Below are 13,453 nucleotides of genomic sequence, written 5' to 3'. Positions count from 1 at the left end.
TGCGGGCCTGGGGAAGAAGAGGAGCGAGAGACCGAGCTGCCTACGTCGCCACCGCTCTCCAGACAGCTGCTACCGGTGCCATGAGCCTGGTCACTTCGCATGAGACTGCCTTGCGCCCGCACTGAGAAGCCGAGCTCTGGGAAATGAGAGAAGAGAGGCGCTGTGAGGGAACCACTACTCCAGAACCCCCTCCCTCACCCAGGACAATGCACGCTGGTAGGACAGTGCGGAGGGGGGGCGCAATCAGGGGGAGGAGTTAAATCCGCTTATTTCGTCATAAGCGGACCCAAATCAAAATCGGACGTTTGAGCAGGCATTTTCACAAAATGTGGTGTAGCAAGGCAGGGAGGAAACAGACAGTTTTCAAATTCGAACCTCATAATGAGCTACTGCAACACACACTACTGTAAGAACACTTTCACAAAGTGAGGTTTGCATAATATGTCCCCTTTAAGATACTGTTGGTCAGTAACTGGCAAGTTAGTGGGTTGTCTCAGAATTATTTCCAACCTCTTTACTGTTAACATTATGCCTTTCACTTTATATGGAAGTGTTGAACTTGGCTACTTCACAATTCCTAATTTGTCAGTAAAGGAAAAACAGGTAATTTAACAAAGCAGGAGAGGAGAGGAGCACAGCATGCAACAAAACTCTTCATTGGTGGGCAGCATCTTAAACTCAGCTGGAAAACGTGCCAGTGATGAAAGAGTTAACTTTGGAAATGACATCACTGCTTCTGTCTGCCCTTTCCCATCTATTCCAGCCCTCCTACTCCACCCTTACATCTCATCTCTCCTTCAACATTCTGTCCTTCATCCCACTCTTGTCTCCCTCCATCCTTCCCCATCTCCTCTCTCCTCCCTCTCCAGCCTTCAGTCTCCTCCCTCCCCATCTCTCCTCCCCTGTTGTCCATGTGCCCGGCCCCTTCATTAAGTCTCCTATGAAAGAGAAGCCTCTTGCTGGCAGTCACACTCCCGGAGCCTCACAGGAGCCTCTCTCACACAAAAAGAAAGCCCACGCACTGACTCAGGCCTGGACACAGAGATACGGTTGGCTGCCAAATCCTAATCAGTGAATCTCCGAGTGAGGCCTCGGTGTGCCATATCTCTCTGTTTGTCTGCTGCTGACATGGAGTTCCACAGTATGCATAAAATCTTCCACTCCAACCACCTGGGTGAGGAGAAGCACCAGATGCTGAACCTGAACCGACGCCTGGAGTCCTACCTGAGTCGGGTCAAACTCCTAGAGGAGGAGAACGCGCTGCTCGCAAAGGAGATCCAAGCTATGAGACACAACAGCCACGGAGCCTCAGCACACAGGAAGGGCCTGGAGGAAAAGCTGCGGCAAACAAGATTGGAAGTGGAGGAGGCCTGGAGGGACAGGGTCCTCACAGAGATGGAGATTGGCAAGCTGGCTGAGGAGCTTCAAGCCCTGGACCTGCTGAGACAGAGGGAGGCTCAGGCCCACATGGAGGCCAAGACAAAGCTGGCACAGAGCAGAAAGGAGCTGGAAGAGGAACAGAGGGCACAGATCTGGCTAAGGGAGAAGGTCGGTCAGCTGGAGCAGGAGATGAGACTCCTGATTCAAACCCATCAGCAGGATGTGGCCCACTTGGAGGCCACGCTGAGCCGTTCCAGAGCCACAATGTCTCACACAGCGGTTCAAAGATGCAACCAGACACCCAGCCTCTTCCAGCTGGGGCATGAGTACACCCAGAGGGCCAGCAGGGCATGGCAGGAGGCGGCAGAGGCCTATCAGGGCCAGTTAGCTCGGCTAGAGGAGTCGCTCAACCAGGCCAGGAGCCGTTTGACCCAAGTGGACCAGGAGAAGCGCGAGAGCCAACTGAAGCTCCAAGCCCTGGAGAAGGAGATGGCCTCAGCTCAGGATGTCAGGCTGCATCTGGAGAAGACTGCAGCCCAGCAGAGAGACACTTACAGCCGGGAGATCCAGCAGCTCCAGGTGAATTCATGCAGTAATTCATACCTCATTATCCAATGTAACTGTAAGCTATTTTGTATAAAGCTTTGGCAAAATACTTGGGCAAACAAATACTTTCAATACAGTTTAAGCTAGCATTTCATTCTTTAAAGAAATTTTAAGCTATTTCGTGTGATTTCCATAAAGTGTATTTTACTGTACAGGAGAGGAACATTATGTTGAGTTTCATCTCAGCTGAATGTTGTGGGAGTTGTTCTGAGGTTGAACAGCTTGAATTTCAGCACATGCACAGAAGTATACTATTACAGCTGATCTGTTTGACCCAACAGCTCAGTTTGCTCAATTCTGCACACTTTCAATTGCACATAATGTCTTACTGCAGACTGCTATGGCATTGTTACAGAAATGTTTCAGTGTGGAGGTATCTAAAGGTATAATGAACCAGCTCAGTGTGATTTTGTATGTCTGGATCTATTTTAAAAAAGTAAAATGCCTCAAATATTTATAATCCCAACTGATTCATTTGTGTCAAATTTGAAAAAAACGATTAAATAAGTCATTTTATTTTGTAATAAAATGTATACGTATAGTGTCAGTAGATCTGTACGTATTATTTTAGAGGAGACACATTTTCCAAACATTTGTATTTTCTGCTCACTGACAAAATCCTTCCATTGGAACTGCTGCTCTTTTGAAGCTGCAAAAAATAATTCAGCAAACTGGAAAGCTGGACTTGTGTGAAACAATCACCCACAAGGTCAAACATGTAGCAAGTCACGGTGGTTGATGTCTTTGCCATTGCTTCACACGGCACAAACAAGCTCAGTCTAAAATAATGAAGTGACAAACCACAGGGGAATGTGAACACTTGATAATCAGCGGCAGCGGCTGCATGACTTTGCTTGGTTATACAAAATGGAGCTCAAACATGTCTGCTAGTCCATGCCAGTACATGTGATAGTCAAGTCTGACCACATCACATTATTAATCGTCAGAATATCTTACACAGGATATATTACCTTTTTATTTTATTTAGTTTTTTGCTGCTTCATTTACTGGCAAATGTTCAAATCTTTTAGTAAAATGCCAGATGACCCAGTGAATTCTTTAGGGAGAAGTTGTGAGTTCCTCCCCAAAGGGCTTAGTGTGCTCATTTAATATTCTGATGGACTGAAACATTTGGGTATCGAAGGGATCGGGGGGCTACATATTTATAGGCTGGGGCTGTGGGGATTAGTTCTGGGTCACAGTGAGGTCTGAGGGGTGACGAACCCAAACTAAGGACATTTTATGGGAATGCTGCTTTCTCCCACTGTGGTCCTGGGTGACTAGCAACGAAGTTTGCAAAAAGAAATGTGCAAGTCTAATAACCAACTAGCCAAACCTGAAAGTGCTAACTTGTGTCTGTATTATAACTCTGCTTTAGGTCAGCACAGCAACAGCAAATATCCTTGTTCCCTTTACAGAAACTGAGCAGGTCACTTTACATGACAAACAGTAAAACAAAGGATATTTATTTTTGTTTAATGTACTCCAGCAGTAGGGTTTTTTTTTTTTTACATGCCTTTTTTAAGCACTTCCCTTTCCTGCTCTACTTCCGTTTTGGCAGGAACACTTGGATGGTCTGGAGGCGGAGAAAGAGGAGGTGGGCCAGCAGATTGATCACCTCCTGGTAGAGAACCGAGGCCTGCTGCAGCTGAAGATGTCCCTGGGCCTGGAGGTGGCGACGTACAGGTATAGGTCTTTCCCCTCAAAGAAATGAGATTTTCTAAAGCACACCATACATTTTTTATGCCTTATTGTCCTGTGCAATTGTTGAGGATACGGGAGCCTCTTCTAACATCCGTGGCAGAAGACTACATGTTGCCAATAATAAACAAGGATATCTGCCATATTGCAAAAACAGAGAAGACAGATAAAGAAGCAATAAGTCATGTGGTTTATTTATGCACCGATTCATCAGGTTTCTCCGTTTCAGGGTTTTACAGACAGCTAAGAAGAAATCCTGTGTAAAAGTTCAGAGCCTTCTAATCACATAGAGCATAATTAGCACATGCGGCATAATTTCAGAGTTCAACTGTCGTTACAAAGCCAAAATTTCTTTTTTCTGCTTCAGTAACAACAGAAAACACCACAGAACAGTATCACAGTTGTTGGAGGCTGATATTTTAGCAGTAGTTTTATGAGATTTTGCAACAAAAATTGGATTTTGCAAAGACTTTGAAGGCGTAGATTGTTGCAGCGTGTTCACTTTACACAGCTTTTTGTGACGGTACTTATTCCAATATACTGTATATGCTTTAAAATCAGTAGGGAATATAGTCTCACAGGCATCAATGTATATTCTATCAATAAAAGGGAGTTTCCTCTTTACTCAGTTCTTCCAAGACAGACCAAGGGAAAAGGACGCACAGGGTTCACTATTTGATTTTTTTCATAAAGCAACTTTCTCCTAACATATTTGTTTTTTATTTGTTCTCCTATCATTTTAACAACGATGCCATGACCAATAGGTGAATTTATTTATTTTTTATTTGATGTTATGATATTACTCCTGTTTTGATCATTAAAACAGCAGACTGATCAAGATAAGCTTTCCATTCTAGAAGTCAGCCTCTGCATTGACATTTCAAAATGAGGTGACTTTTACATGTCTGTTATGCTGCCATAAAAAATGCAGAACTGTAGCTTTGCATGGTGAAAACATTCAATCCTAATTAAGCTGAATGATCTAGGGAACTGACGTGTTTGATATCAGACAAGTGGGAGAAATGTAGCATTTAATGCTGATTTCAGTGTGGTTAAAGCCAAATCCAGCTTCACACATTTCCAATTCTTGTTAAAAGCCACTCTCATGCTGGTATCTGACTAAATCATGTGATTCCTAAATGAGATTTCGACAGCATCTTGTGCAGTCACACACACATGGCGAGACCTAAAGCTCAGCTCAAAACTGTAGTTCCTTTTTCTTTTCTTCTTTTTTTTAAAAACTGTATATAAATATAAACTATCTTTAATTTGTAGAGGAGGGTTTCTGCTTTTTTATACCACGGTTGCTCCTATGACATCAACATTATACCATCAGCTGATCGATAAGATAAGATTCACTGTAATCATACTTCCCAGTCCCAGAATGCATTGCTTAGAGGGTTAAAACTTCTCAGAGGCTCCTGCGCCATTTTGCTGTTGAAGAAAACAGACACGGTGGTAACTTGTTATGCATCTTTGTTAAATTTAGTTTTGGTTGTTTATTTTCATAATATTCAAAAAAACCATGACAAAGGCTAGTACTAAATTTAATCTTTACACCTGAAAACTGGTAATTTTTCTCCTTACTGCAACACCGATTGTCTTAGTCCTGATTCTGGTCAAAATTGGTTTTAACGGTTAAGTCTATAAGTTCTCAATGTTTAAAGACAAAAGTCTTTAATCACAGAAATTGTAAAAGGAAAACAAGTTTTTCTGAAACTATTGTCTGTAGGACTAGCTGATTCAATGTAATATCTGAAGTTTATTGAACTTTTGCTCTCAAGTAAGTTTAATTTAATGCCACTAGTTCCACACTTTCACATCTCATAAGATGACTTTGAACCGGGCAGCAGGGAAACTTATGTTTCTGAGCTGAATTAACTTAAAATGATTTACTGTGGGAAATAGTAAACTGATTATTGCTGTGTTTTTATGTTAGTCAGACAAAACAACACATTTTAACACTGACGATTAAACTTATTATGGGTTTGTATAGCTTTTTTTTTTTTTTTTTACATTTAATAGACTAAAGGAATCAATACATTGAGAAAAAAGCAGTTCAGATAATAAAAGCATCTGCTGTTAACTGGCTTTCAAGGTAACAGGAAGTAATATAATAGGACCTTTTGGGAGTCAAAAGCCGGGTAAAACTCCACCTGCATCTAGCTGAGCTATGGTCATTGTTATATTGAGCGTGATTTAGATGATTAGTTTAACCCAATGAGAAGCTGCTGCTCAGTAACGGGGCAGACAAACACCCCTCCATCAGCTAACAAAGACCTGTCTGCAGCAGGAATAGCCGTCTGGACTAAAGGTCGCTCCACTGAAACAGCAGCCTATGTGGTCTCGGACAGAGTAACTCATCCATTATAAAGCTCTATAGGGGAGTCTCCTTTCTCCTTCTACCCCCTCCTCAAAATATTGACCCTCACCCTTCAGTGAGAAGCTACCGATTTATGAGCTATGGGAGTCTAGAATAACAGCACAGGGGAGCAGATGGAGGGAGGACAAGACTGGAGGACAAATTTCAATGTCATCCACTGCATGTAAAGCTATTATAGGAAGATGTATTGTGTCTTAAAAGTAATATTTAATATTTCAATGAAGCTGGATCATGTAAAGAAATGCAGAGAACAAAGTGGGTTTTTTGTTAGTTAGACATGCAGCTAATTATAAGAGCATGTGCTGGATGGAGACTGTTGTGTTCCACATGTGTGAATGGAAACAGTTGTATTAGTTCTGCATGGGCTGCTTGTAATATCTGCTGTCATTATGTGTGTCCAAGAGTGTCCACTTGGTCTATGTGTGTGTGTGTGTGAGGAATTGATAGCGAAGGTTTGTGTGCTGCAGATGGCTCCTCAATGGCATGGCTTTTCCTTCATTACCATAACAACAAAACTCAGTCTGCTCCTGCTGCTCAACAGCAGCAAAAGTCTCCCTTCACTCCTCTTCCCACCCACACCGTGCAGCATCACTTTCAGGATTTCACCCCTACAAATCCTAAGCATTGCCAACATCCATGTGTGTAAAAGTTGTACAACTTCATGATGCAATCCTCTCTTGTTGTCTGTCTCCATAGAACTTTGCTGGATAATGAAAGCCTCAAGGGAGACTTCTCATTGTTGAATCAGCCAAGACACATTTCCATCACAGGTAATTAAAATAAACAGTATTCATTCATCAGCATCATGTCAGTGACTTCACTTCTACCTTGTTGAGAACCTCAATAGCTCCCATAAATCCAAACCTTTATGTCCACTCTCTACTACTTCAAGTAGTTCTAAAGGTAAATTACACTTTGTCTTAGTCTTAGTAAAAGACCCTCAAAAGGGGGGACATCTTTGACACAATTTGTAATTGCATTAGTGTTAGTGGTGGTGGGGGCTTTTCTAAGGGGGCTGAGGTAGGCACTTTGGATCCTGTAATGCAAGCCACCAAGATAGTCTACAAAGGTTATTGAGCCATATGGTTTGGCTTTCCGGTAACCTAGCCAGCAGTGAAAGGAAATGACGATCAATAAATCACCATTAGTGTCCAAACTCCATTGAGAACATACATTTTAATAATGCTTTGGTGGGGCAGATTCTCCTCCTTTGTCCCAACACACTTGTGTAGGGGAATTAAAAACCTTAGGGTACTAAGAATTTTACAAAATATAATAAAAAAAAACACAATTGGTTTCATTTAAACCCTGTGTGTTCAAGAGATGTCTGCACAAGCCATTATTCTTACAGTAGCTTAGTTCATTGTGTATTCATGAGCTCTGCTTTCGTCCTCCACAGATGCAATTTTCAGTCCTCAGGGAGTTAAAAAGTATTACCAGACCCAGCTGCCTGCTAGCCACAAGATCGCTTCCCTCGCATCTGTCCGTGGCACAAGAGGACCTACAGTGATAACTACAACATCAACATGGAGTAAAAAACCTGTGACTGTAAAAGAAACGCTGAAGATTTCAGAGAAACCTGCTGATTCTGATGCAACGAAGTCAGCAACGTGGGAAAGCCCTTATCCAAAAATACTGCAAGATGGAGCCGTTGAAAATTTCAGACCACAAGAGGTTCATGAGAAAGTCACCTATGCTGAGCCCTTGTCACCTCCCAATGAGCAAGAGGATAATGCTAAAACACCAGAGCACAAAGAAAAGGAAGAAAATTCAAATGATGTTGATATTGAATCCCTTGAAGAGAAACCAGTTGTTGAGTCAGTTGTCAGTTATCAGGTTGAGTCTGGTCTCAGCAGTGAGCCGTCCTTCAGTGATGAAACTGGTCACCATCAGTTCACAACACCCAGCCTCACGCCATACCACGTCAGAATGACAGAGGAGTCCTGCGGTTTCTCAGATGAATCTGATAAGGAAGTTGCTTTCGAAGGGACAGCTGAAGAAGAAGAAATGCAACAGCCGCATGGTCCAATTGAGGCATGGGTAAAGACAGAGTGTGTAGGTAAAGAGGTAGAGCATGTGCAGGAGGAGACTTCAGATTCTGAAACCGAGGCGATGCTTGAACCAACCTTTGGATCCAGGCCAAGCAGTCCAGAGTCTGAATGTGGGCCTGAGGAAAGTGTCTTTAATCAAGTGACAGATTACAACTTTGATGAAAACATCTCAAATGATTACAAAACTGAGATGAGACAAGAGGTAAGCTGTTCTGCAGTAGGAACAAATGAAACAGATGCCGAGGATAAGTTGTACCCCGATGGAGAAGAGATGGATACTTGGGACAGTGTAATAGAAAGGAGGATTATTCTGAAGACAGATGATGGCATTAATAATGATGAAGGAAAAACACAACATGCTGAACCAGAGGAAGACATATCAACAAAAGAACCAGAGCATAAGAAGAAAGAAATTAAGCAGGATGTTTTTAGGGATGTCGATAAAGACGAAAATGTGGCCTCTTCACTGACGGACAAGCAAGTGGATGACAGACAGCATATTGAGTCAGAGCAAGAACATGATGTGCGTGCTGATGGTGAAGAAGACGATGAGGAGGATTCTCAAAACGTCTCTGAGTCATGGAGGACTGAGCTGGAGGGTGACAGCTACGCTCAGGATAACACCCTCGCTGACACTCGTCCTCTGATTCGATACAAAAGCGATGAGACTGACGCTAATACTCAGGCATCGCACATGGAAGAGAGCGAGTCCAGTGAAGGTGAACAGGAAAGAAAGGCCGGAGAGACAGGAACTGGGATGTGGAATGAGGACAAGGCAAAGAGATTTGGAACTATGGAAGATCTGTGTGAGGACGCTGAAGGAGTAGCAATGGATGAGGTTTATAATATGAGATACACTCATATTGAAGACAGAGATGGTACAATTGTAAGTGGGCATGATGGTGATGGTGCAGAAAATGCAGAAGAGATGATCAGGAAAGTCAATGAGGGACATTCAGATGAAGAAACTGATGAATTTACCAAACCCACGGTACGTGTAAATGCAGACTTTGATGAGGAGCTGGAAATAGACAGACTTGTGGAGCAGGAATTAGAAAATCTGTCCACAGACAGCTACAGTGCTCACTTTGCACAGCATCAGTTCAGTGAGGAGATGGGGCATCTGAAGGGGAACACTGTCGAGGAAATGACAGAGCAAGAAGAACCTGGAAAAACAAAAACAGAGGAGATGTCTAACGGTGTAGAAACTGGAATGAAGGTAAACCATGAACTTAAATCCTCCATTACAATGACAGATCAGACTTCTGAGAACCTATTTATCAGCGATTCATCAGTGGTAACAGACACAGCAGCTGAGGAAGATATCTACCATGAAGATCCACAAGCTCTAGATGCACCAGAGAAAAAAGAGGAAGATGATGAAACCAATGTGTCCATGCTGACACATGCTGATGGAACAGAAAACTTCATCAACAGGCCTGATGTGGAAGAACACAGTAGCTCAGAGGATCCAAACTCAGTGTTACAGGTAACAGCAGATGAGAAAAACCTGCAGGATGTGGCTGTACTCACTGAGGTGAAAGAGGAAGTACCTGTGGAGGCATCTTATGATTCTCAAAAACATCTAGCTGAGGATGTTGCAGATTGTAAGGAGTTTCCTGCAGCTCCAGAAGCAGCTGAATGGGAAGTCTTGGAGAACCCAGGAGAGGACTTTGACATCAGAGACCAAAATGAACAAGGTGAAAAATGTGACGATGTGCTTGAAGCAGCCAATAAAGGTGGTACGATGCATCAGGTAGAGCCCTTTGAGATTTCCCCTGACAGCATACTAAATGAAAACGATATATTCGGGCTACAAGATGCAACAAACAGCAGCCTCCATGGTTTAATTTCCTCTGGCGTAAAGAATGACTTCTGGGTGTCTTCCTTGGAAAGTGGTGCTTCCTATCAACCAGAGGACACCTGCAATGAAGCAGCTGAGCACACCAACCAGAATCTAGGATTTGCTGATGGCCGGGTTTTGGGGAATTCAGAAAACCAGAATGTGGTAAATGGAAACTCCAGGGTGGATACTGACTCAGCTAATTCCCCGACTGCTAAGAATGAGAAGGAGCAGATACATACAGAAGTGAAGCAGGTGCTGTGCAGAAAAGCTGGTGAAGGGGAGTTTGTCCATTCTGAGGAGTCTGAAGTTGAGGGTGAATCATGGTCATCTGGGGAGTAACTGGCATAAAAAAAAAAGTAGTGAGAAGTTTCAGATTAAGATGTAGTCAGTGGAAAATGGTGTTTTCTGTACAACACATTTACTGTCAAACCAAAGTTGTGCCTTGGTGCGCTTCTTCTTAGTGACACTAACCACCAGTGTGCCAATTCTGTTGTCTCATTTCCCTTAACTGACACATTTTTGACTAGCAATTTTTTCTTCTTTCCCAGTTGTTCAAATGTTTCAGTCTTTCGGTGTGCATGCTATGAAAGAAGACTGCATGAGGGAACAGCATGAAGACAGAACAAAGAATGTCATTTGAAAGTCAAAGCCTTTATCGACCTTTGCCTAATCTGATTTTACTAACGGAAGGAAATCAATGAGACCAGAGGGTTAGAATTGCTTGTAGACCTGCTATTTTATAGTGCGTCAAACAGACAGCTAGTGTTTCTGCTACTGAGTTATTTCTCTAGACAGCAAACTGACCCATATTTGCATGCTTTACACCTGTAGAACGACTGCTTGGTTGCAAATGTTTTATGTCACAGGAGATAAATCAGCATAGATAAGAAAACTGTTATCTTTGTACACGGTTGGCCTGTAAAATCAGAGGATGAACTGGTTTTACTATCATCCATAAAGTTCAATTATACTGTGGTACAGTTCAAAATAAACAGTAGATTCCCTATATGCTCTGTGTCAGTTTATTTGAACACTCTGTAACTTATTTGCATCCGATGTGGCGGTAGTGTTGCTTTAACTAGTGGCATTACTAGTTTAAAAACATTTCTTAGCCCTATTTTCTTAAAAAAAAAGCTTTTGAGCAGTTAAGATCTTTCTTGATCAAGTGAAGCAGTGGTGTCCATATAAGTCCTGAGCATTTCTGAAGCAACAAACACAGGTTCCAGTGTGGTCTTTCCATGATGCCACCACCATGGACAAACACATTGTATATGTATAGATGACAGAAGTATTTCCACACTGTCCATCACATACCAATGCTTAGAGCATTCCACAAACATCTATGGCAAGCTGTTTTGACATTTAATAGTTAAATTTGATTATCGGAGACACTGAAGATACCAACAATCAGTTCATTTTGGATAGTCGCATTTACATGGTGGCTAGTCAGAATTTTTTTCAAGTTACAACAGGATTCTGATTATTCAAAGCAACAGAGATAGTTGTTGTTCAGTTTTGACTAGTTGAAATCATGGTCACAGATATCTCTAAAGAACTGCTGTGCATGACGCTGCTTCTGTAAATCTTCCCAGTTGATATTTGTTCAACAAAGAATTTGAACAGTGCAAGCAAGTAATGATGGTTTCCTGTGGAGGATAAGATCAGTAGAAAATGCAGGGAAATAGGAAGAGCTTATCAGTGAGGAATTTGTGGAGAACAAAAGCTTCCTTCATTAGAGAGTTGTGAACAAAATTTACCAGAACTTCACCATCAAGCAGCTCTGACATGGTGACTAAACGGCTTGTCATATGTGGTTATGGTGCAGTATGGGATGTTTAAAAAGCAAACCGCCACGGCTTCCTGCTTGCTGTAGCTTCTGATGTAACTACAGATGCTGACAATCCAGTGTAGTTACACATATCTTCAGTTTGAATTTTTCAGATATCTGTTAAGACCCTATACAAAATAAGCAATGCATCTGCACGTGTTTAGAGGGCCAATTAGGCTGAACATTCAAAACGTGAAATGTGTCTGCAGGCAAGCATACAATGGAGAACTAAGCTACTGATAGTAGGTAAAAATTAGTTAATGGGTTCAAATTGAGCCACTCTGAAGAAAATTTTGGAATAACCTATAATTTAAGGCACTGAGCTGCATTGTTTTTTGGTGTTACCTAGAAAATCTAATTATTGACCCCAAAAATACATGATCTCCTGGAATATCAGAGAGGAAACTCTGTGTGTTTTTTTCAAGAAAGATCTTGGGCAGTGATCGATGACACAGGCTTCTATGAATCTTTTCAGTGACTCAGACTACGGCTGTATCCTTAAGAGAAGGGCAAGAAAACCAGCTGCTTGCTCCCTTCCAGCAACATCCATCTCTGTTTCCTTTGGGGCTTTGCACTGAGGAAGGTTGTGAAGCTCTCTCTCTGTGTGTGTATGTGTGTATGTGTGTGTGTGTGTGTGTGCGTGTGCGTGTGTGTGTGCCTGGACTTGGCAACATCCCAGCTTCACTGACCTCAAAGCAGGCGAGTCAACAAAGCAGCACCGGGGCCCTCCACAAGCAAACAGCCGTCCCACGAGGAAAAAGTACGAAAGGGAGAACAATGCGTGACCTCACCTCCGCTCCTTCCCATCCCCGCCCCCGCTCCCTCTGCCCTCCCTCCACCCCCGTCCAGCCCCGTCTTTCATTAGTCAGTTTACCGAACAATGATGCCTATTTTAGCGGGTGCTCGCCTCCTCGCTGCCCGAATCTGCCCAATGGGAGATCCAGCGAGGAAGGAAACCGCAGACGCTTGTATTCAGCGTGACAAGGCTTAAGTGTTGGAATGGCACTACTGCAGCTGTCTGGCATGCTCCTATTCTCCACCCGTCAATAGAGCTGTCCCACCAAAAGATATTTTCCACACAATTACTAACAGTGAGAAAAAGAAATGTATTAATTCCTTGAGAGGGAAGCACTAAGAAATGAAATAGGAAGGAAGAAAGAAGCAGTTATGCCGATGATTGTTAAAGCACATTATGTTGTGTATGCTGAATAAAACAACATATTTATCCCATATGGAATTTTTAGTTACATGCAATGAAGTAGAGCATTTGGCTCCATTTGATCTCCATCTCTTTAATCAAAGCATGATACTAATGAAAAAAAATTCTAATTGACAATAGTTTCGATTATTCTACATTGTAGAGCCACAGTGGACATTGCAGTGCTATTTGTGATGAGTTAGTATAATTTTGACAAATAAATCGAAGTATTTCCATCTTTTTCGAACGCCATATTCGTACCGCAAACATATTTTTCATGTCTAAGTTGGGAGTTACAAGAAGACTTTGATTAATGAATATGGCAGCCTCCAAAACTATGTCGAGCCCATTGGCATGAAGAGAACCAGGTATTCTTAAAACATACAAGTGTTTGTGTGGTCAAAGTAACATTTGGCTCAGCACTCAAATATGAAGACGTTTGGCACAAATAAGTAGTTTA

At 42.3% G+C, this 13,453-nt stretch overlaps 1 protein-coding gene across 1 annotated transcript; it reads left to right on the top strand.

The window, feature by feature from the left end:
- Positions 1-812: 812 nt before the first annotated feature.
- Positions 813-10,975, top strand: nes (nestin). The gene is made up of 4 exons (XM_022213877.2): positions 813-1,959; positions 3,548-3,672; positions 6,767-6,840; positions 7,470-10,975. The coding sequence occupies exons 1-4, from the start codon at positions 1,129-1,131 to the stop codon at positions 10,304-10,306; spliced, it is 3,867 nt and encodes a 1,288-aa protein (XP_022069569.2). The 5' UTR covers positions 813-1,128; the 3' UTR covers positions 10,307-10,975.
- The last annotated feature ends 2,478 nt before the right edge of the window (positions 10,976-13,453 follow it).

This window comes from Acanthochromis polyacanthus, chromosome 12 (genome assembly GCF_021347895.1).
Source record: "Acanthochromis polyacanthus isolate Apoly-LR-REF ecotype Palm Island chromosome 12, KAUST_Apoly_ChrSc, whole genome shotgun sequence".
NCBI classification, from domain to species: domain Eukaryota; kingdom Metazoa; phylum Chordata; class Actinopteri; family Pomacentridae; genus Acanthochromis; species Acanthochromis polyacanthus.
This window is presented reverse-complemented; position numbering and strand designations above follow the sequence as displayed.